Raw genomic sequence first — 22747 nt, 5'->3', positions numbered from 1 at the left:
TGTATTCAGTAGATAAATGTTAAAGATTTATTTGGTGAAATGATTTTTCTTTTGATCTGAGTTCTCCAAATAGTAAAAACAGCAATGCAACAGCATGTTTAAACACCATTAACATGGAAATAATCAGCCTCCCTAAATAAATAAATAGCATGATACCAATGAAAACATAAGAATGACTTCAATATTTTTATGCAAAAGCAAAAAACAAGGAAAAAAACCCTATTCTGTTCACATGAATTAATAGAATAACTGAGGCTACCAAATTAGCAGCTAGATTTTTCCATTGCTGAGCTTGTTAAGTGAAAAATGGTACCTTCTTTCCCAATGGAACCTGCACAATACAAATATTTCATAAATATAGTGTTTTATCCTGCAAGTGTTTGTATGCTAAATTTTGTTAGACCTTCACTGAGGGTGAATTTTAGACTGGCAGTTTCAAATTACCATCTGTAGTTCTAAAGCTAAAATTTGTAAAGGTGTAATTAGGAGAAGGGGAGAAAAGCCCTCCAGTGACCATAACACAAAATGTCAGCGCTGTTAACAACTAAATGTGACAACATTTAAATAATGTACTTCCATTGACACCCAAAGAATAAAATCTAACCATTAGGATGGCATCTAGATAGCAGATGATTTCACAGGAAAGTGTTCAGACCTCCATCAAGTTAAGAATCAATAGAACCTAGGCAACTGTGGTAGAGTCAAAGACACAGTCTCAGCTCATGAAAGGCCCTTCTGTGCTAGAGCTATATTAAATTATCACAGCTAATGTAAAATCAACCTCGGTGTAAAAGATAAAAGGGTAAAGTTCTCACAAATGATCACTTATCACTCCATTCCGAAATGCATACAGCATTCATTATAGATCGAAATGCCACTCAAATTTCATCATTTAGTAGGGTTTTGAAACAGCCAAACCATTAACAGAAGAGAGTAGCTTTTTATATTTATACAACCAGTGACTAATGAAACATTATACCCTGTGTGCAAAGGGTAAAAAAAAAAAAAAAAAAAAAACCTTTATTTTGTAATGAACCCAATTGGAGCCCTTTTTAAACACAGTGTAATATGGCTTCACTGTTTCATCGAGCCTCTCATTACGCATGTCAATAATCCTAGGTAAACTACTGTTGAACTTCACAGCATTTATCTAGCAGCATGAATAACATTAATCCATGGGGTGCTTTTGATGAATTGTAGTTCAAAAAGCAAAGCCAGAAATGACTTCTTACAAAGTGGTTAGAGAAGTATTTATTAGAAATATGTCAACTGCCAAATACCTAAAGGTAGCTTGGCTACTTAGGAAATCATGCTGTTGGCTAGCTTGCAAACACTGGGAAAACATATGCATTTGCTCCACTTGAATTACTTACAAAAAAAAAAAAAGAAAAAAAAAAGAATGACATACTTTTCATCTAAGTATGTAATTTTGTCTGTCACTTCCCTTCTAATTCTTTATATTTTTTATGTCACATTGCTTTCGACACAATGTGACATGCTATACAACATGCCCCCAGGTTCCCAAAAACTGTTAGTGAGAAGCTCTTAGAAAGTTAGGAGTGAATTGGACTACACTCCCATGACTGCATGATCTAAACATACAGGTCAGCATGAACTGAAAACTACTCCTGGGTCCTGCTTCAAGGATCTCACTTATCTTCTTGACACACCCAGTGGTTGTGACATTCTCTCTGGCAGTCAGCCTGACAGGGTGTGTCTGCAGGGGGTTACCACATTTAATTCCGGTTTATGACTCTAATTTGATTAGGCTGATCTTTCCCCAAAGTTGTAATCTACACAATTCATAGGATGGTAGAAATCAACCTCTCAGCTCTATCTTTAAATAGTTCATATGTGGACAGTCTATTTACTGCAAGCCTTATTCTGCCTTCAATAACCAAAGTGCTATTAAGAAGTGAGAGACTGCCTACACCAAAGTACTTTGGAAATATTAAATTTGTATATTGATTCAATATATTATTTTTCCCCAGTTTTGGTCTGCATCATAACAAAATAAATCTCTGGGGAAAAAACACAAACTAGATTAATTTTTTTTCCTAAAATACAATCCCTTCACAAAGAATAAGACTTTACCCCCAAAATTCTTTTTTGGAAAGGTAGAGAACTAATTCATGTTTTGTATAATATTTTATAATTAGATTCATGGGAAAATATTAAATAAACAACCTCTCTCCATGATTTTTAAGATATACTGGATTTATTACAACATCATGCTTTATACAACACTCATTTGGAATACTTTAATATTGTGTAAGACATAAAACTAGTCTTCCAAAAGGTTTTCATGGGGAAATATACCTTATATCCTTCCATTATCTAATGCTTCTTTCTCTTAGAAATTCACAATATACCCTGGCATATTTAATAAACTCTGAGAAGTCTTGCAATAAAGAAACTTGACTAATTTTGTCTATAGCATTAGTTATCAACCTCATAAAAGTTCATCTCTATCCAGCAATATGTTAAAGCTATCTCATAGACAATAATTGTGGCTTTTGGAGGTTTGGAAAAACAGAGATTCTCTTAATCTTGGGTATTGATACTTGTTTCTGGCATTTTGTTACATTTACTCAAATTGTGAGATTAGTTCAGTGAAGAAAAAATATATGTGGGTCTTTCAAATCACTGTTCATAAGAAATTAGTGTAATTACCAGTACTGCACACCTCTGTCTTTGCTACATTTCAGTAACATGCTGTCATTCTTTGTGAAACCAGTTATTGTGATAGCAAAGTATATATTTTTATGATAATACAACCAAAATTAACTTAAGGTAAATATAGCTTTCATGATTGTGATTTATAACTAAAAGCATTTATTTGTAAAATTTAAAGAAAACCACTATTAGTTACTCATCACCACCAAAACATATATATTTCTAATAAAGAAAACCTTTTACAAAATTAATTTTTATTTTTAGTGTATGTTGTAATTTTATTTTATTACTTTGACTTGGAACACGTTAATTGTGAATCTTTTATGAAAAGTCCTGAAAGAAAAAGAAAACCCGTTTAAATTTTTGTTTAATATTCTAAAGATTGTGATAAATTTAAAGTCTTTCAGGTCATTCATTTTTTTCTCATATAACGATGTCAAAAAAGTACTCACCGTGTACAATGAGAACATACTCTGCGCTGCTTTGGCCAATGGTGTTTGTGGCTTCACATCGATATGTACCATTATCCGTTTTGTTCAGGAAAAGAATGTTTAGTTCCCTACCACTCACAACCATTCGGTCAGGATCTGGCAATTCTCCACCATCCTTTGTCCACAAAACAGGTTCTGGCCTATTAGATTTAAATATGCATATAGAAAGGAAAAATGAGAAAGTTTTCATACTGCGTAAATTAACTAAATCAAGCAATTTTTAAATATTTAACAATGATTCTGTGCATATCCATATGCTAACTTCTGTAAGGTACCAAACAACCACCATGCTCTCACAGAGAATATCTGGAGATATGGTAGATATAATTTAATTTTATTCTGCTTAGCTAAGCAGACACGTATGAAGGAATTAACTTGTAGAGTCATTTTAGCATCCTGTGGTCCTGATCCTGATGCCGATGGCTCATACCTACTAATTTCTGGAGGACTATCCTGCGGTTACTGGAGAAGCCGTTTCCAGAAGTACAATTATGCTTTTGCACCTGGGGCTACCACTGTGACGCAAATTGCCTAAGACCACCTGAAGCTTCTCCTACTTCCGTTCCCTGCCTTTCTCATCCCCCTAAAGGCTTTTTCTGGAAGTTCTCTCTTTTATTCTCCTAGTTTTATTGAGATACAATTGATATCTAACACTGTATTAAAGTGTACAACAGGATTTGATACATGTATATAATGCAAAATAATTACAATAGCCGTACTTAACATCCATCACCTCACATAGTTATATTTTTTCCTGTGATGAGAACTTTAAATAGCTACTCTTGAGCAACATTCAAATAGAAAATAAAATATTGTTAATTATAGCCAACATGCTGTACATCATACTCCCAGAACTTATTTATCTTATAACTGGGAGTCTGTACCTTTGACCACCTTTACCCACTACCCTATCCCCCCGTCTCTGGCCACTTTTATTTGACATTGAATTGGAAGTCCTAGCCAGAACAATTAAGTGGGGAAAAAAAATAAAGGCATAGAAATAGGAAAGGAAGAAGTAAAATTGCCTTTATTTGCTGATGACATGATATTAAGAAAACCTCAAAGACTTCACTGATAACCGTTAAAACTAATAAATGAATTTAGTAAAGTTACAGTATACACAATTAATATACAAAATCAATTATATTTCTATATATTAACAATGAACTATCAGAAAGAAGTTAAGAAAACTGTCCTATTTATAATTGCATCAAAAAGAATAAAATATTTAGGAAAAATTTAAGGAAGTAAAAAATCTGTACACTAAAAGCTATAAGACATCGATAAAAGAAATTAGAGAGAACACATACATATGGAAAGATAACCCATGTTCATTGATTAGAACAATTAATTTTAATTTTCCACACTACTGAAGTGATCTTCAGATTCAAAGCAGTCCCTATCAAAATTCCAATGGCATTTTTAACAGAAATAAAACAATCCTAAATGTCTATGGAACCACAAAAAGCCCTGAATAGGCAAGCAATCTTAAAGAAGAAAAATGTTGGAGGCATCACACTTTCTGATTTCAAACCATATTAAAAAGCTACAGTAATTAAAACAGTATGATATTGGCATAAATGCAGATATATAGGTCAATGGAACAAATTAGGGTGTCCAGAAATAAACTCACACATATATGGCCAATGACTTTTTGAAAAAGGCAGCAAGAATATGCAATGAAGAAATGGCAGTCTCTTCAATAAAGGGTGCTGGGAAAACTGGACAGCCACATGCAAAGGAATGAAACTGGATCCTGAGTGTCCACCTTACACAATAATCAACTCAAAATGGATCAAAGTTTGAACTTACGTTCTGAAACTAAAACTTCTAGGGAAAAAAATAGGGAAAATTTTCTTGATATTGGTATGACAATTATCTTTTGGATGACAACAAGAGCAAAGGCAACAAAAACAAAAATAAACAAATGGGACTATGTCAAACTAAAAACTTCTGCATGTGTACCCCTGATGTTTATTGCTGCTTTATCTGCAATAGTCAAATTATGGAAACAGCACAAATGTCCACCAACAGATGAATGGATAAAGGAGATGTGATATATATACACAATGGAATATTACTCAGCCATCGAAAAGGATGAAATCTTGCCATTTGCAAAATGGATGGAGCTAGAGATATTATGTTAAGTAAAGTAAGTCAGAGAAAGACAAATACCATATGACTTAATTCATAGGTGGAATTTAAGAAAGAAAAGTGAACAAAGGGGAAAAAAGAGGGAGGCAAATCAAGAGACAGACTTTTAACTATAGAGCACAAATTGATGGTTACTGGGGGGATGGGTAAATTAGGTTATGGGGATTAAGGAGCACCAGGTGTTGCATGGAAGTGTTGAATCACTATATTGTACACCTGAAACTAATATAACACTGTATGTTTGCTAACTGGAATTTAAATAAAAACTTAAAAAAATATATAAAGAAAAACCTTCTGCACAAAATGGAAACCATTAATGAAATGGAAAGGCAATCTAAAGAATGGGAGAAAATATTTGCAAATCTTATATCTGCTAAAGGAGTAAGTATCCAAAATACATAAGGAATTTATACAACTCAGTAGCAAAAAAATGGCCTAATTAAAAAAATTGGCAGTACAATTGAATAAACATTCTTTCAAGAAGACATACAAATGGCCAATAATTACGTAAAACTATGTTCCACATCATTAATCATTGGATAAACGCAAATCAAAACCATAATGCAATATCACCTCATACTTGTTAGAATACCTATTATCAAAAAGTCTAGAAATAAGAAAGGTTAGAGAAGATGTAGAGAAAAAAGAACCCTTGCACACTGTTGGTGGGAATATAAATTGGTGCAGCCAGTACGGAAAACAGCATTGAAGTTCCTCAAAATATTAAAAATAGAACTACCAGTTGATCCAGAAATTCCACTTTTGAGTAAATATCCAATGGAAACAAAATCACTATCTCAAAAAGATATCTGCACACTATGTTCATTGCACCATTGTTTACAATAGCCAAGACATGGAAATAACCTATGTGTCCATCAATGGGTGAATGGATAAAGAAAATATATTCCAAATATAACGGAATATTATTCAGCCATTAAAAAAAAGGAAATCCTACTTTCTTGAGACAACATGGATGGACCTTGATGGCATTAGGCTAAGTGAAATAGTGAGACAAAGTATGATCATACTTATATGTAGAATCTAACAAAAGATTTTAGGAACTTATAGAAACTGATAGTTCTCTTTTAATTAAATTATTGCAAAGAATTACCATCTCAAAACCTGCTTTTAGGGAAGAAAGTATAAATGAAACATGGACTTCTATCTTCAAATATTTTACATACTTATGTAATTATTAATTATAGGAACAGTTAATAATACCTACCACCATGTATTGATAATGGTAGCTATCCTAGATATGTTATTAATACGTTCTATACTTCTCCCAACAACACTTGGATACAATTTTTTTAATTTAATGCATGCAAGAATATGCATCAGAGATGTATCCAAACCCTGGTCTGACTCTGTAGTCAATGCTTTGTCCGCTACCTCTTGCTTTCTAACATGATGAGTATTTTCCTGGTACTTATATGACAAGTATTCTATTTGAACATGATTTTATCACATTATCAGAAATTATTTTGAAACCTTTAATTATTTATTTATTTTGGTGAAAACATTTACTCTGTTTTGTTATTATGAATACAATTAAGACATCTATCTTGATAAGTGATGCCTACAAACTATAACACCTTTACCAAGACAAAGGTTTTGTATTTTTCTGACAAAATGCTGTAGAAGTGATAAAAGTTACAAACCAAGTAATAAAAGATACAGGAAATAGTATCAAAACAAGTAGATCAGCAATGTGATGAAAGAATCATTTAGTTTAAGCAGTAAAAGCACTTGGGGAGACAACAAAGAGAAAACAAGATGATCAGGGCTGTGCCTGTGAAACTTCTGAAGAGGGATTTTAGGGAAAACAAATAAACCAAAAACTAGTTATCCAAAAATATTGAAAAAATACAATGATTTATATCATCCAAATATATAGACAACTCTCATAGTATGTTTAATAAAACCCAAACCACTAATATTTCTCAACTTGCTCCATGTATCCCACATCTGCTAGTAGATCTTTGAATTTACTAATTCTTATTTTAAAATTGATAGCCTGGGGGCATGTGAATGGCTCAGTCAGTTAAGGGACCTACTCTTGATTTCAACTCAGGTCATGATCTCACAGTTCATGGGATCGAGCCCCAAGTTGGGCTCTGCATTGACAACCTGGAGCATGCTTGGGATTCTCTCTCTCCCTTTCTCTGCCCTCCCTTGCTCACAAAGGAGCTCTCTCTTTCAAAGTAAATAAACTTAAAAAAAAAAAAACAAAAACTGATACCCTGGGTAATATTGTACCTTTTAAGGAGGCAAAACTGGCACAATAAAACTATGACTTACTGCATATAATAGAAATATTAGAAGGTATGTCTTTTCTACAAAGCTACATAAGGCCAACATTAAAATAAGTTATATCAAGGATAATTAGAATTTGAAAAGATTCATCCTTAAAATGCTACTCAATGGAAGTATTTTATTAAGAGGCAATACTTCTTTGACGTGTAAGTTAGAATTTTTAAACATACACAGACATAATTATATGTATATATCTATACATTTCCATACAATCAAAATTATACCCCTCAAATCCAACCTGTCATAATTTTTCTCTGCTTCTGCTTACAAGATTTCATTTACATCTTAAAGCATATGGCCCTGTAATCATATAATTAAATTTAGATATTTATTTTTACATTGTGTACATAGAAATGAAGTCAAAGCTCTAGATCAACACTTAAGTTGTCAGTCTATATTAAAAAATATTTTCTAAAAAGATAATTTTCTTTTTTAGAAAATAATGAAAAAGCACCTGTATAAATGGTTAAAAGAAGATTTTAGCAGTGTAAGTCACTGCTGACACTGAACATTGCAGGATTCCTGATCCTACTCTGTATAGTAAATCTTCAAGGTGGCAAAAAGAAAAGGCACCATAAGACGCAATTTTAATGAAATGGAGGTTAGAGTTTATACATCGATTAAACATACCCTACACATATTCCAATTAGTACTTAAAATGTTCAAGCTTCTTAATATCACCATAAAAATATTAAGTGGTTTAGCAAGTCTTGATACAATTTGTGTTTCATCTTAATAAAGAGGGCCCCTAGGCTTTCTCTAATTGGAACCCAGAAATGATTGAGTTTCTTGCTGCAAATGAATAACAATCTTCCCTGCTGTTCAGGCAACCAAAGGAGATCATTTAAAAAGTGGTTCCAGTCTATAGTTTCTATGTGATAAGGTTGAAAAAGAGTAGGAGCTAGACACCAGGAGTAACAGGACAGTGACACTGCATCAAGCATGAGATAACACTATATAACTCCATAGTGAGAACATTAATATAGTCAATTCAGTTTCCCCTTAAAAAGCCCTGATATTAGAATTTGGAAATCTTCTGTAGGAGATAACATTTGATTTATGATCCTGTCTACCATATCTATAGGGCTAAAGAGATGTGTTTTTTTTTCCCTTCCTTACACACCTAATGACATTTTGCAGCAGTTTCTTCATACAATGACAGAAAAAAACAACAATAACAACAAGCACCACCACAACAACAAAAGTGAAAGAAGAAACTAAACATGCTTGTGCATTCATTCTCTTACTTTCTAAAGTCTTGGTAGAGTTGTTTTACCTTAACAGATTAAAAAAAATTAACTTAGTGTTTTGTTTTCTAGATATCTAATAATAGATTCTCTGACATCTTGAATAACTCCTTATTTATAAATCAGTGTTAGAAGACTAAGCTAGCAGTCTATTTAAGATCTTGAACTGGATACAAGTTCCACTGATTACTCATTTCCACTGAAATTTTTAATTTGTTTTTTGGAGCACTTATTCTGTACAGTTATACCATAGGCATAGTCCTTCTGATTCTTCCAACTGCATATGGGATCATTACTCCCCAGGTATTGATGGCAATGGAATCTTGCTTTGCCTTCTTAGGTCTCATCCTCTTTTAGGCTCAGGCTTGCGAAGAATAAGAATAAGCAATTCAGTTACCGAAAAGCAAGTGTCATAATGCAGATCTCTAAAAAATAATTCTCCAGGTATCCTGATAGAAGTAGACAACAGTAAAAGGTCTTCCAAACTGGGAAATGGATATACCCTCCAGTATCTTCCTTTCCCCAAATGGTTTTATCCCCTTTGAGCTCTGCAGACTCTTTTCCTTCATAAGCACAGTACATGTTGGGATCTAACACTAAAATAAGTCTTATGAAAATGAAACTTACTTTTCCTAAGTGAAAGAAAAAAAAAATAAGACACTGTAATACTATCCAAGTAAACATCTTGTTCTGGCTCCAAGTTCAAAAGGAAAGAAAGAAACTTACAAATACATGTATCTTACATTTCTTTCATATAAGACAAATCAAGGAATCATAGTTAATAACTTGGTGCCTCATATACTTATGTACTTATAGTTGTATGGCACATGAAGATGACTATTGCCTTTATTTCAGTTTAAAATTCCCTGGTGGTAGACAATGTGATTGAAGATTTAATACTAGGAAGATTTTTTTTAAGGCCACTACTCCTCTATTTCCTGTGATTTTTTTAAAAATTTTTTTAACGTTTATTTATTTTTGAGACAGAGAGAGACAGAGCATGAATGGGGGAGGGTCAGAGAGAGACGGAGACACAGAATCTGAAACAGGCTCCAGGCTCTGAGCCGTCAGCACAGACCCCGACGCGGGGCTCGAACTCACCGACCGCGAGATCATGACCTGAGCCGAAGTCGGATGCTTAACCAACTGAACCACCCAGGCGCCCCTCCTGTGATATTTTTACTCTAAAGTTAAAGAAGATGCTAGAAGTTACATAAATGTCTTGATCCCTTTTCCTGCTTTAAGCACAAACGTTTAAATCAAGAAATTATACTGAAGTGTCTACATATAAAACTATGTTTTTGCTGTCAGATTTATAGAAAAATGGAGGGAGAGAAAGAAAAATGGAGGGAGAGAATTTAAATTCAACTTTACAAGTGACTTTAAAATTTGGGTCAAGTTGAGAAACCTAATATTATGGGCCTCTGGGAAGAAGGATTCTCAGGGAATCTAGCCCGGGCACATCTTCATTGAGTTCATGGAGGTTGCATCCACAAACCACAGCCCAAACATTGCCAACCAAGTGAAGTAGAAGAAAAAAAGAGAAGAAGAAAAAAATTAGTAGCTGGTATTGTTTACTCCTTTTCCTAACATTTAATATATAAATACAAAGCAAGTTCAAGGAGTAGCTTTTCTTAGAGCTGTGAGACCAATTCAAAATATAATTTTGTAATGGGTCTCTATTGGAAGCAAAAGATGTAGCTGCCACACAGGAAAAAAATGAAAGGGATTACTTTTTGAGCGATTTATTACATTAACTGCTTCAGGTTTAAAGATATACAAAAGATTATTTTGTTATAGAGGGTCAAATGAGAGATTTCTGCAAATGATTTGTAAATAACACTCTACATATATATAAAGTCATATTCTTAATTTTTGTAAAATGTTGATCTAGGACCTTGGAGAATTCATCAAGCTACAATTTTTCATCAGATTTGATTGTTGGGAAACTTATTTGTGGTGAAATTTGCTTTCTTTTCATTCCTAATATGGATTTCATACTTTTTATGGAAGCAATTCTTAAAATACCAAGGAGTTTTTATATTATCCAAGTTAACTTTGAATATTCTACTTATCGCGGCTGAGGTTCATTTCAAAACGTAATCAATGAAATATTTATGTGTCTGTCTTTATAGACACAGTTTTGTTCAAAGGAAAACAAAACTTCAGAAACATTTAAAGTAGTCTTCAATGAGTCTTGATGAGTTTAATTACCAGAAAATGTTCTACTCTTATAATCTTAGATAAGAGATCAATGAAGATTTTTGTTGTTGTTTAAGTATGCCTATATATTCTTGACTAGGTACTTCATAAGTTTATACAATTAATATCTAACAACTATCAACAAACAAATATGTTTAAGTTTTTGAACCAGAAATTATGAGGAATATGAGAAAAATAAACATCTCTCTGTGATATTACATTTTAGTAGTTTATATCAGATATATGTCATCCATCAATCATCATCAACTATAAAACTTACAGGGCATGGTAAGTGATATAAATGAGTTATAAAACATAAAGATTCATCATACCTATATTAGGGACATTACAACAGGCTTTACAAAAGATAAAACTCTTGATTAGTGTCTTTTTTAAAAAAAAAAACTTTTCTCACATTTATTTATTTTTGAGAGACAGAAAGAGACAGAGCGCCAGCAGGGAAGGGGCACAGAGAGAAGGAGACACAGAATCTAAAGCAGGATCCAGGCTCTGGGCAAGCTGTCAGCACACAGCCCGATGTGGGGCTCAAACCCACAAACCGTGAGATCATGACCTGAGCTGAAGTTAGACACTTAACCAACTGAGCCACCCAGGTGCCCCTTGATTAGTGTCTTTAATTGTGGTAGGATTTTGGATAATAGAAATGAATGATGCCAGTTCAAGAGAAGTCAGAACCCAAGATAAGATCCTTGCCCTCCAGAGGCCATATTGTTAAAAATATGGATTTAAATATGACAAGTGCTAAGAGAAGAGAATAGGGTTAATAATAAGGAATATTGTCATTTGCTAAGATAGCAGATTATAAAGATGCAAAATTAAAGTAACTTAATAGGATAACTGAATTGGGAGTAATAAAATCAAAAGCCAAGATTAAATTGATATGAAAAAACAGGACCAAATATGCTTATAAGGAATTTAGTCCAAGACAAAGTTTATAAGACAAAAGCTGAAAATGAAAAAATAAAAGTGTTATTTTAGTGTTAGACCAAAAGACTGTTGCTGTCATTAATATGGGAAAGAGAATGAAATGTGGTAGGGAACATTCTGGTCATAAAAAGAACAATGTAGGAAAGCAAAGAAATAGAAAGATTTGGGGTATAGACGTGTTGGAGGAGGGAACCAAAAAAAAAACTGTATATTTTTTAGCTCATAACTCAAGTCTGGCTTTGGATGCAAGGCTAAAATATCTGTGTTTTATGAAAAATAAAAGTACTATGCTAAGGCTTTTAAGAAGTGAGTATTCCTGATCAGAGTTTCCTTTAAGTATAGCAATGTGAAATATCTGAAAAACGAAGTTCAATAAAGAGACCATATACTGAGTCCTTAAGAGTGAAAACCATGTCCTACATGAAGTTGGAGTGGTAAAGGAAAGCAGAAGATAATAGAATAGCTCTTGGGAAAGTAAACACAACTTTCTGGAATGAGAAAATGTACGGTGTTAATGAAGAGAGAGGAGCTACTCTCTTTATGGTGCCCAGTCTATGTAACAGGAGAAATCTCAGTCCTAAATAAGAAAAAAATAACAGTGTAAAACCAACATGCTGCCAAACAACCAGCCAAATAAACAAACAGACAAACAAAAAATAAATCATGATACAAACAAATTGAGATATAGCAGACAGGGAAAGTTGATGATTTCACTTTGGGATATGCTGAGTTCAAGTGCTAGAAGAAAATCAAGAAATACATTTTTATTCAGCAATAAGGAAATGAGAAATTAGAAATCAGGGCTGAGGGCAGAACTGGATTTATTTGAGAGAGAGATTGGAGCCAAGCTCAAGCAGGAAAACCAAAGGATAGATTACTGAATATTGTGGAATATTTTCACTTACAGGATGAAGAAAGAAAGAGAATGAAGTCCAAGAGGTCTGAGAGAAGTCAAAAGAGAACAATGTCATATAAACAAGACAGAATTTCCTCAAAAATTCACTGACTTAAACGCCTACGTTTATAACCCATCAATACCTTGATCCCTCAGTTTCCTCATCCCCTCATATTTGATCATGATTTTATTAGCCTAACCTCAGTCATGGTCACACACTAAACTTAGTCATCTTTATTACTTCACTACTATGAGGCTGAAAAATCTCAAGTATTTAAATCATAACCTCCCATCTTCTAAGCTCACTGAGCATCACATCAAATCTTCCAATCCTAGCTAATGAATCCACTATTTACCTTTAACCCTCAATTCCTCTCTACCACCTACTTCTCTCTTTAACCAGTCTTCGATGCTATCAAGATTTCTGTTTTCTTTTTTCCCATCCATTTTGCTTATTTGGTTAATTCCCAGGCGTGATGAAACAAATGTTTCTGTTTCTCTTTGTCTTTATCAGAACATCAAAACAAGGTGAAGAAAAAATGAGGACAGGGTAAATGGTTTATTTTTTTAAATACCATTCTTGAAGTCATCATGAAAGAATAAGCATGAGAAGCAATGAGAAAAACAATTTTATATTATTAAAAGAACCAAATTTAAAGTCAAAGTAAATATTATCTCTGTATCTTTGAGTATTTGATGCATTTACAAAGTTTGGTTGCTTTTCTGATCTGTGAAAATATGGCTCATGTATCATTATGAATATTATTTAGAATATGTGATTAGATCTATACATTTTTTGCCTTCTAAAACTTTTTAATATAATATTTAAAATATGTATTTTTACAAAATTTATATTTTGATACAGCTAATATCATAATTTAAGTTGGCTCTGCCCTCATATTTCAAATAGTTAGGGCTGAAATAGTACAGTAAGTGAAGAAAAAAAAGGAGAGGCTTGAAGAAATTAAAAAGATGAAAGAAATTTTAAACAATTTCTTTTTTAAATATATAATTTTCCATTGTATTTCTAGGCTATTGCAGTTATTTGTACTGACTTATTTAATACGTATGCCTTTGTGTATTTTGTATGAGAGGGAAAAATTGTTAAATAGTTTCTTAGCCTTTTTTTTCCTCACTGGTCTCCATGCTCTTTTGTGTTTAGTAGTTTGTGGACATGCTCTTCAATCAGATGCTTTATCATCATAATTTTTATAGGTTAGTCGTTGCTCAGCATAGATATGATATTTCCCTAACCTGCACAATTCTTTTTAAGAAAAGCAATGAACTGTATTGTTGTTTTTTTTTTCTTCTTTCTATTTGCAGTTTGAACATCTCAGTGATTCCTGTTTAAAAAGTTCAACAATGAAACCCCTAACTCAAATATCACCAAAAGTACTTCTGTCTGACGGGGTCAAAGGTGTTTAATGCAGTAATAAATGAAGTCAGTTTGAAGTGGAAAATTCAAGCCTACTTCTTCCATTAAATTGCAGGTTGACACTCTGATTCTGAATCTATCTACTCACTCATGTAAATTCCTGAAATAAACTATTACACGACTACAGTGTCAAGCAGAAGTCTCATTACATGAAAGATTAGATTTAGATAGGACAATAACATCAGTTAAATTCATCATTTATGTTAGAAACCTCAGTAGCAAATAAGAAAAGGACTTATATCCTGATTAATCTGAGCATATGCTACTTGATTCTGTTTTTTATTTTTTTAAAGGCTCTTCTTGCCTCCAAATTTAAAAGCTTATAGTTGAAACAGAAAATAACCTATATGCAAGAGGGAAGTGCTCTTTAGAAGACTTGAAAATAATGGCCCTTTTGAGAGTGTCTATGAAATCCTGGACCACTTTTTACTGAAAAGATAGTGTTCACTGATGGTTATTTTAACGCTTTTGAGAAACAATGCAGTCACACTGCAAACTGTATAATTCCAGCCAATTTATGGCACAACAAATAAAAGATTATCTCTAGAAAAGATAAGATTGTTATGATCCTGAAGGAGTGACAGATTTTAGCACTGAAGGAAAAATATTCAAGATTGTGACAAATGCTCAAAATAATCTCTCAAGGGCTTTGCGCTAAAGCAAAACAATTACCCATGCCTTATCTATACTTAACATTTCTTTTCTTTGGTAAATACAAAATATTAATTCCTGGTTAAAAGATCAAGAAATCTTGAGCAAACATCCATCCCTTGATCTAAGCAATAATAAATTCCTCTGTGTATGTACAATAAGCTTAAAATCGCCATGATATATATAAAAACGATCACGCTTAAGAAAATATTTTTCAACTTATTTGAAACTTAGCCACTTCTGAAATCTTCCTTTGGCTAAGCTAGATTTTGGAACATTTTCACCTTTTTTTTTTTAAATCAAGAATTTAAGAATCTAAGTTTTTCAGAATCTAACACTGAATCAACATACATTAAAAGGACAATTTGTTGCCATATACAATGTATCTATAAGCATCTTAATCAGATGCCTAAAGCCCATTCAGTTCCAGAGTACATTACATTTCAATGATGGGATCCTATTTTCCATATAAGAGTTTCTTTACAATCCATTACTTGTACTACTGTAAAAATAATGCTAATTAACCTTATAAGATGTAATACTTATGTTAAACAGTGTGTTACTATTATAGAACTGCTTCTGCTCCGTGACTTGTTTCTTTTCTAATATTAAATCCAATGGTCTTAGAAAGATAAAAGTAAAAACCACATCATTTATCTGGTAGCTGGGGAATTAAATGTTCCATATAAAGCAATACTGAAGAAAACTGAAATTCAGACTTAAATTTTTGAAAGTATATTTTAATCATTTGAATGAAATCCTTCTCAAAAGATCAAACTTATCTGCATTATTTAACATCACATTCTAGTGGCTTTTTCTTTTTTTTTTTTTTTGAGCTATGATCTCTTCAGTCTGAACATACATTTTTGTATACTGATTGTTTTAGAGGAACTGAAGTGATTTAGACTTCAGCTTCATGTCAGTTGGTGTTAATACAATTATTTTCAAGCCTTCTGAGGTGTGATCCACTGAAAAATATATTTTATAACCTTACATAATGCACAAACACATACAGGAAATAAAAGCTTGCTCTTTTTAATGCAATGTGACATTTTCTGTATTTTTATTTTTCTTCTTTATTTCTCTGTATTTACCTTTGCAATTCTATTATTTTCTATTTTATGTTTGGCTTTCAAAAACAATTTGTTAACTGATCTTATGACTCATTCTTATGACACAATCAGCAATTTGAAAACCACTGACCCACAGTCAGAGTTCCTACGGCCTGTCTCCTTGTTCTAGAGCTGCACAGCTATTAAATTTTTAATCTTGCTTTTATATAGTCACCTCACAATGTTCATCCCTATACTTTGATCTTGAGTGCTAGTGATGAAGTTGAAGATGGTGATAGCACACCATTTCAGAGACATCTGCTTGTCACAAGTCACAGTGGTTGCTGTTCTCTTCTCCTACTTTTATTTTGGTTCTCTTTTCTTTCTTCTTTCCTTGAAACATCCCAAACATTTCTGGTACTCTGAATTTGCAAGAGTTGAGCAGTAAAGCCATTATTAATTACTGGCAGATTCTTCCTATTCTAATTAGAGACTTTTGTAAATATTCATATTTTCTACAATTTGGGGCATTGTTTGCCATTTATATATTTTTTCAAACTGTGAAGGTTAGGGGCTTCTGTTTAATTGAGATTATATGTGAAAAATTGAATCAATATACCTCACATTGTAAAAACCTGTATAATGCAAGAAAATGTCTTTAGATTGTTTGAGTATGTGGCTTTCAGAAGAAGAATGTTCTTAGTTTTACTGTTGCAGATGGCATGATACTACACATAAAAAACTTTAAGACTGGGGCGCCTGGGTGGCGCAGTCGGTTAAGCGTCCGACTTCAGCCAGGTCACGATCTCGCAGTCCGTGAGTTCGAGCCCCGCATCGGGCTCTGGGCTGATGGCTCAGAGCCTGGAGCCTGTTTCCGATTCTGTGTCTCCCTCTCTCTCTGCCCCTCCCCCGTTCATGCTCTGTCTCTCTCTGTCCCAAAAATAAATAATAAAAACGTTGAAAAAAAAAATTAAAAAAAAAAAAACTTTAAGACTGCAAAAAAACTATTAGAACTAATGAATGAATTCAGTAAAGTTGCAGGATACAAAATTAATATATATAAATCTGTAGCATTTATACACACTAATCTGGAACTAGCAGAAATATGAATTAAGAAACCAATCCCATTTACAATTGTATCAAAGAAAAAAAACTAAGTAGAAGTTTAACCAAAGAGGTAAGAGACATATACTCTGAAAACTTTAAGATACTGATAAAAGAAATTGAAGATGATACAAATAAATGGAAAGATATTCCATGCTCATGGATTGAAAGAATTAATACCGTAAAATGTCCATATTACCCCCAAACAATCTATAGATTCAATGCACTCATAATCAACATACCAATAGCATTTTTCATGAAACTAGAACAAATAATCCTAAAATTTGTATGCAACCACAAAAGACCCCAAATATCCAAAAGCAATCTCGACAAAGAACAACAAAACTGGAGGTATCACATTACCAGATTTTGCATTATACTTCAAAAATATAGTAAATGATACAGTATGGTACTGGCATAAAAACAGACACATAGATAAATGGAACAGAATAAGGTGTCCAGAAATATACCACACTTTCATGGTCAATTAATCTATAACAAAGGGAGCAAGAATATATAATGAAGGAAAGAGTGTCTCTTTAATAAGTACTATTGGGAAAACTGGACAGCTGCATGTAAAAAAAACTGAATTACTTTCTTCCACCATATACAAAAATAAACTCAAAATAGATTAAGTACCTAAATGAAAGACCTGAAACCATAAAACATGCACACACACACACACACACATACATACATACATACACACGCACATACATACACACACACACACACATATATTTTATCTGTCTCCTCAGGCAAGGGAAACACAAAAATAAACTATTGGGTCTACATAAAACTAAAAAGCTTCTGTACAGCAAAGGAAACCATTAAAACAAAAAGACAAACTACTGAATGGGAGAAATTATTTGCAAGTGTTATATCCAATAATGGATTAATATCCAAAATATATAATGAACTCATATGATTCAACACGGAAAAAAACAGATTAAAAACAGTGGAACTTAATAAACATTTCTCCAAAGACCAGATGGCCAATAGGCATGAAAAAGTGTTCGATATCACTAATTGTTATGGAAATCCAAATCGGAGCCACCGTGAGATATCATATTACACCTGTTAAAATGGCTATCATCAAAAAGACAAGAAATAACGAGTGTTGGTGACAATGTAGTGAAAAAGGAACACTTGTACACTGTTGGTGGGCATGTAAAAAGGTACAGGCAATATGGAAAATAGTATGGAGTTTCCTCAGAAAATTAAAAATAGAAATGCTATATAATTCAGCAATTCTACTTCTGGGTATTTATCTGAAGAAAACAAAAATACTAATTCAAAAAGATATATGTTACCCTATATTAATTGTAGCATTATTTACCATAGCCAAGACACAAAAGCAACCTAAGAATCTATCAGTGGATGAATAGATGAAAAAGACATACATATACACACAGTGGAATATTATTCAACCATAAAATGCTGGACATCTTGCCATTTGCAACAACTTGGATAGACTCAGAGGGCATTATGCTAAGTGAAATAAGTCAGACAAAAAAGACAAATAATGTATGGTTTCACTTATATGTGAAATCTAAAATCCAAAGCAAATGAAACAGAAAGACTCTTGAATACAGAAAACAAATTGGTGTTTGTCAGGGGAAGGGTGTGGAGGGATGGCAAAATGGGTGAAGGGGATTAAGAGATACAAATTTCCAGTTATAAAATAAAACAGTCATGGGATATAAAGTACAGTATAGGAATATAGTCAATAATATTATAACTTTGTGTGGTGACAGATAGTAACTACACTCTTTGTGGTGAGCATTTATATCATAATGTATATAAATGTCCAATCACTTTACTGTACACCTAAAAATAACATAATGTTATATATCAACTATGCTTCAATTAGATAGATAGATAGACAGATAAATAAATAAATTAATTAATTAATTAATAAAGGAAAAGAGTTCTACCAGACAAATGGCATATGTGAACGAGCACTTTTCTTTGTGGAAGATAGATTTTATGAAACCAATGCATTACGAAAACCCACAAAATAATTAGCATATAGAAATTCTATTTGATTATGAATATTCAACATTAATTTAGAATCTAACTGATGTGGTTTTAGCACTTTTAGGGTTTTATCCTCATTATATACTAAGAACACCTCTTGTTTTGAATTTGTTTTATAAAAAGTACATATAGACTCCTTCTTAGTGTCCTTTAGACAATGGCTTTATCTTTTCAAAGGAGAAAGGTATTTATTATTCTACATTTCCCTCAAAAGAACAAGGCTGATATTTTACTGTGTTCTCAGATTTGTTGTCTCAAAAATGCCCTAGTTACTGATTTGGCCCATCCTCTCTAAAGTAAATATATATAGAATCAGGTGAATGGCACAAACAGTAAAGAAAGAGTTCTAAGAAGAATGAATTCACCACAACTGAGAAGTGCTGTTAAAGGTTTTTGTTTCTTAAATTGGAATATTTTGAATGCTTTGGATACTTAGCTGAAAAAAAAGATTTTTCTATTTCACTTTTAAGAATTAATTTTAGCTTCCACATTTTGTTTCCTTCACATATTATGCAAACATAATAGTCAAAATATTTAACACAAGCACAGAATAATCTATTTCTCCGTAAGTTAACTTGTGATCACCAGAGGTATTTTAAGCTCTAACATTATGACATCTATCTATCTATCTATGCATACCTACACACAATGGCATACTACTCGGTGATGAAAAAGAAAGAAATCTTGCTAGTTGCAACAATGTGGATGGAACTAGAGGGTATTATGCTTTGCGAAATAAATCAGTTGGAAAAAGGCAGATATCACATGATATCACTCATAAGTGGACTTTGAGAAACTCGGGAGATGAACATAGGGGAAGAGAAGGAAAAAAAAGTAAAAACAGAGAGGGAGGCAAACCATGAGAGACTCTTAAATACACAGAATAAACTGAGGGTTGCTGGAAGGGGGTGTATTGGGGGGATGGGCTAAATGGGTGATGGGCATTAAGAAGGGCACTTTTCAGGATGTGCACTGGGTGTCGTATGTAAGAGATGAATCACTGGGTTCTACTCCTGAAGCCAAGACTACACTGTATGTTAACTAACTTGAATTTAAATAAAAATCAGTCAATCAGTAAATTTTTTTAAAAAATTTAAGTATAAAAAAACAAATCTTAATGAATAGCACTTGCTAAGCAAAGGTTAATGTTTTCTTTAATTAAGGATGAGATATAAAAAAAGGATGAGGTATAGTATTAGAATTTTAGGTTTTTCTAATATTAGGAGTGATTTTTGTTTCTGCAATTTTCCTACAATTACCATTTTGATAACTTGTTTTTGTATAAACACACAGGCAATGTTTATATATCTTTAGATAAAGAGTAAAATACTAGGATGTAATCTCATAATTAATACATAAAAACCTACAGATTTTTAAACCCATGAGCCTAAAAGTCCACATCTTGAAAATCTCATCAACGTATATGACAGCATCTTTCCACAATGGTGTCGTAAACATACCGAGACATTTTTGTGTTAGTTTCCCAATGAACATTTACATAATCCCTCAAAATAATTGGCTTTTTGTTGCAAGAAAACTGCTTACCTAGAAATGTTCAAGAAGTACATTTCCTCTATGGATCTATAATCGTGGTTCTGCATGCTCTTATGGGACTTTTGCAAGACATAGGAACATTTAATTGAAAATGATTGAGTGTCCAACACACTACAGATGCCCAGCCTAAATAACAGCAGTGGAGAGTACTGAGAGTCAGCTTCTTGTTTCGAAAACAAAACCAAATATATTCGGTCTCATTTCCAAGATAACCACTTGTGTGTTTCCAGAGAGTCAATGTGTGATTAAATTTTGAAGCCATGAGATGGAAGAAAAAGACCATATGGGCCTCAAAAAAGAAATTCATATGAGAAGGACAGCACATGAATATATAGGCTTTTTAATTATGAAAACTTAGAGCTAATTTCCCAATTTTTATACCTTTGGAAACATGGTAGAAGAAACTGGCTATATGGCCTTTAATTAATTAAGTCAAAGTTGAATCTAGATATTGGAACACAAACACAAGCAAAACAAAACAAAACAAACAAACAAACAAAAAAACCCAAAAACAAAAACACAAAACAAAACAAAACAAAATCTAAATGTCCCGCAACCTTTATTATGCCAACAACTGACATTGTGAGAGTATCTAAATGGTAAGGAGGCCCTCATGATATTTATTCCACCAATGATTTTGGTGATATTGTAAGCAAAGCACTTAAGAAAACAGACTTGTAAGAGTGTTTTCTTTTAACTTCCAGCTCATTCTATTCAACCTTTAGGACTTCACACTGCATTTGCATTGGTATCTCCTTGTGGTTGTAACCTGCAGTCCTAATCTTCTTAAAGATATATAAAATTAAGAATATAATCTGCTTTTAAAGTCAAATATGTCATAAGAAAACAAATATACTGAATCATAAAATCTAGTCAGAAGTTATTTAGATATATTTAGAAGCTCTTTAGAAATATTTAGATATGCCAATAGGTTTGAGCTTACATAAGTGCTAATTGTGTTATAAATTACATTTTGTTTTACATATTTGATTGAAATATAGGCTTTCCCAGTAGTTGGTGAGAGCTCTCATTCTTGCCAACTTGACCAGGTTATTGTGAAAAATCAATAAAATAGGAGAACTGAAAACACTGGGTAAACAAGAAAACATAACCATTAGTGTTGTTAATTTTTTTAATGTTTATTTATTTTTGAGAGAGAGAGTGCAAGCAGGGCTCCATGCTGACAGCAGAGAGTGCAGTGTAGTGTTCGAACTCACGAACGCTGAGATCATGACCTGAGCTGAAGTCCGACGTTCAAATAACTGAGTCACACAGGTGTTCCAGTTGTCAAAAATTTTTAAAGCATGTTTGTAATCTCAGTTCTACCATTTATCAGCTGTGTGAAAAGGTCATATAACCCCACAAGACTTATTTTCCTTATTTCCTTATTTCTACAAACTAGAAATGATTATGAATTTGTAAGTGTTTTACAACAAGATAGTTGTTGCATGGTTTAAATAACACAATAAACAAAACAATTTGGGAAGCCATATCAAAATAAGGTTTTATACATCACAGACCCTGGATTCTCAAACACTCATGAGTCATGCCTTTCACTCAGTTTCAGTTGTGTAAGATTTTCAGATCTCCTGTTTTGGCTTTTGGTCAAAACTTGCTAACTGGTTATAACTTCTCTTTCATCCCAGCAGAAGTGCTCTGGAGTGTAGCCTTTTTCACATGTGTGGGACCAGAACTCATTCTCTATCCCTTCCAGTCCATTCGAATTACTCTAAAACTTTTTCTACCTTTAGCACTATGAAGGTACTGCACCTGTGGCTCAGTATTTTCCAGTTTCACATTTCAAGCTATATTATATTTTGCCCCTGACAGGGGTTCATGCCTCTGCCTCTCTTCTATCACTTCATTATTACCATTTAACCTCAGCTAACATAGCCATGTTGCTCAATCAGTTCAATCAGCCATGACTCTGGTATAGATACCTTTGCTGTTCAAACAGGCTATTGAAAGTCACAGACCATTGT

At 32.9% G+C, this 22747-nt stretch overlaps 1 protein-coding gene across 3 annotated transcripts in view; it reads right to left on the bottom strand.

Annotated features, from left to right (window-relative positions):
- Positions 1-22747, bottom strand: part of CADM2 (cell adhesion molecule 2) — a 1073367-nt gene that overhangs the window by 100881 nt on the left and 949739 nt on the right. For all 3 annotated transcript variants that reach the window (XM_045501674.1, XM_045501677.1, XM_045501676.1), the window contains one exon: positions 3129-3307. In XM_045501674.1, coding sequence (XP_045357630.1) covers positions 3129-3307 — 179 coding nt within the window. The remainder of the gene's footprint in view (positions 1-3128; positions 3308-22747) is intronic.

Source organism: Leopardus geoffroyi, chromosome C2 (genome assembly GCF_018350155.1).
Source record: "Leopardus geoffroyi isolate Oge1 chromosome C2, O.geoffroyi_Oge1_pat1.0, whole genome shotgun sequence".
NCBI classification, from domain to species: Eukaryota; Metazoa; Chordata; class Mammalia; order Carnivora; family Felidae; genus Leopardus; species Leopardus geoffroyi.
The sequence above is the reverse complement of the archived record's forward strand: the minus strand, read 5'-3'. Positions and strand labels throughout refer to the sequence as shown.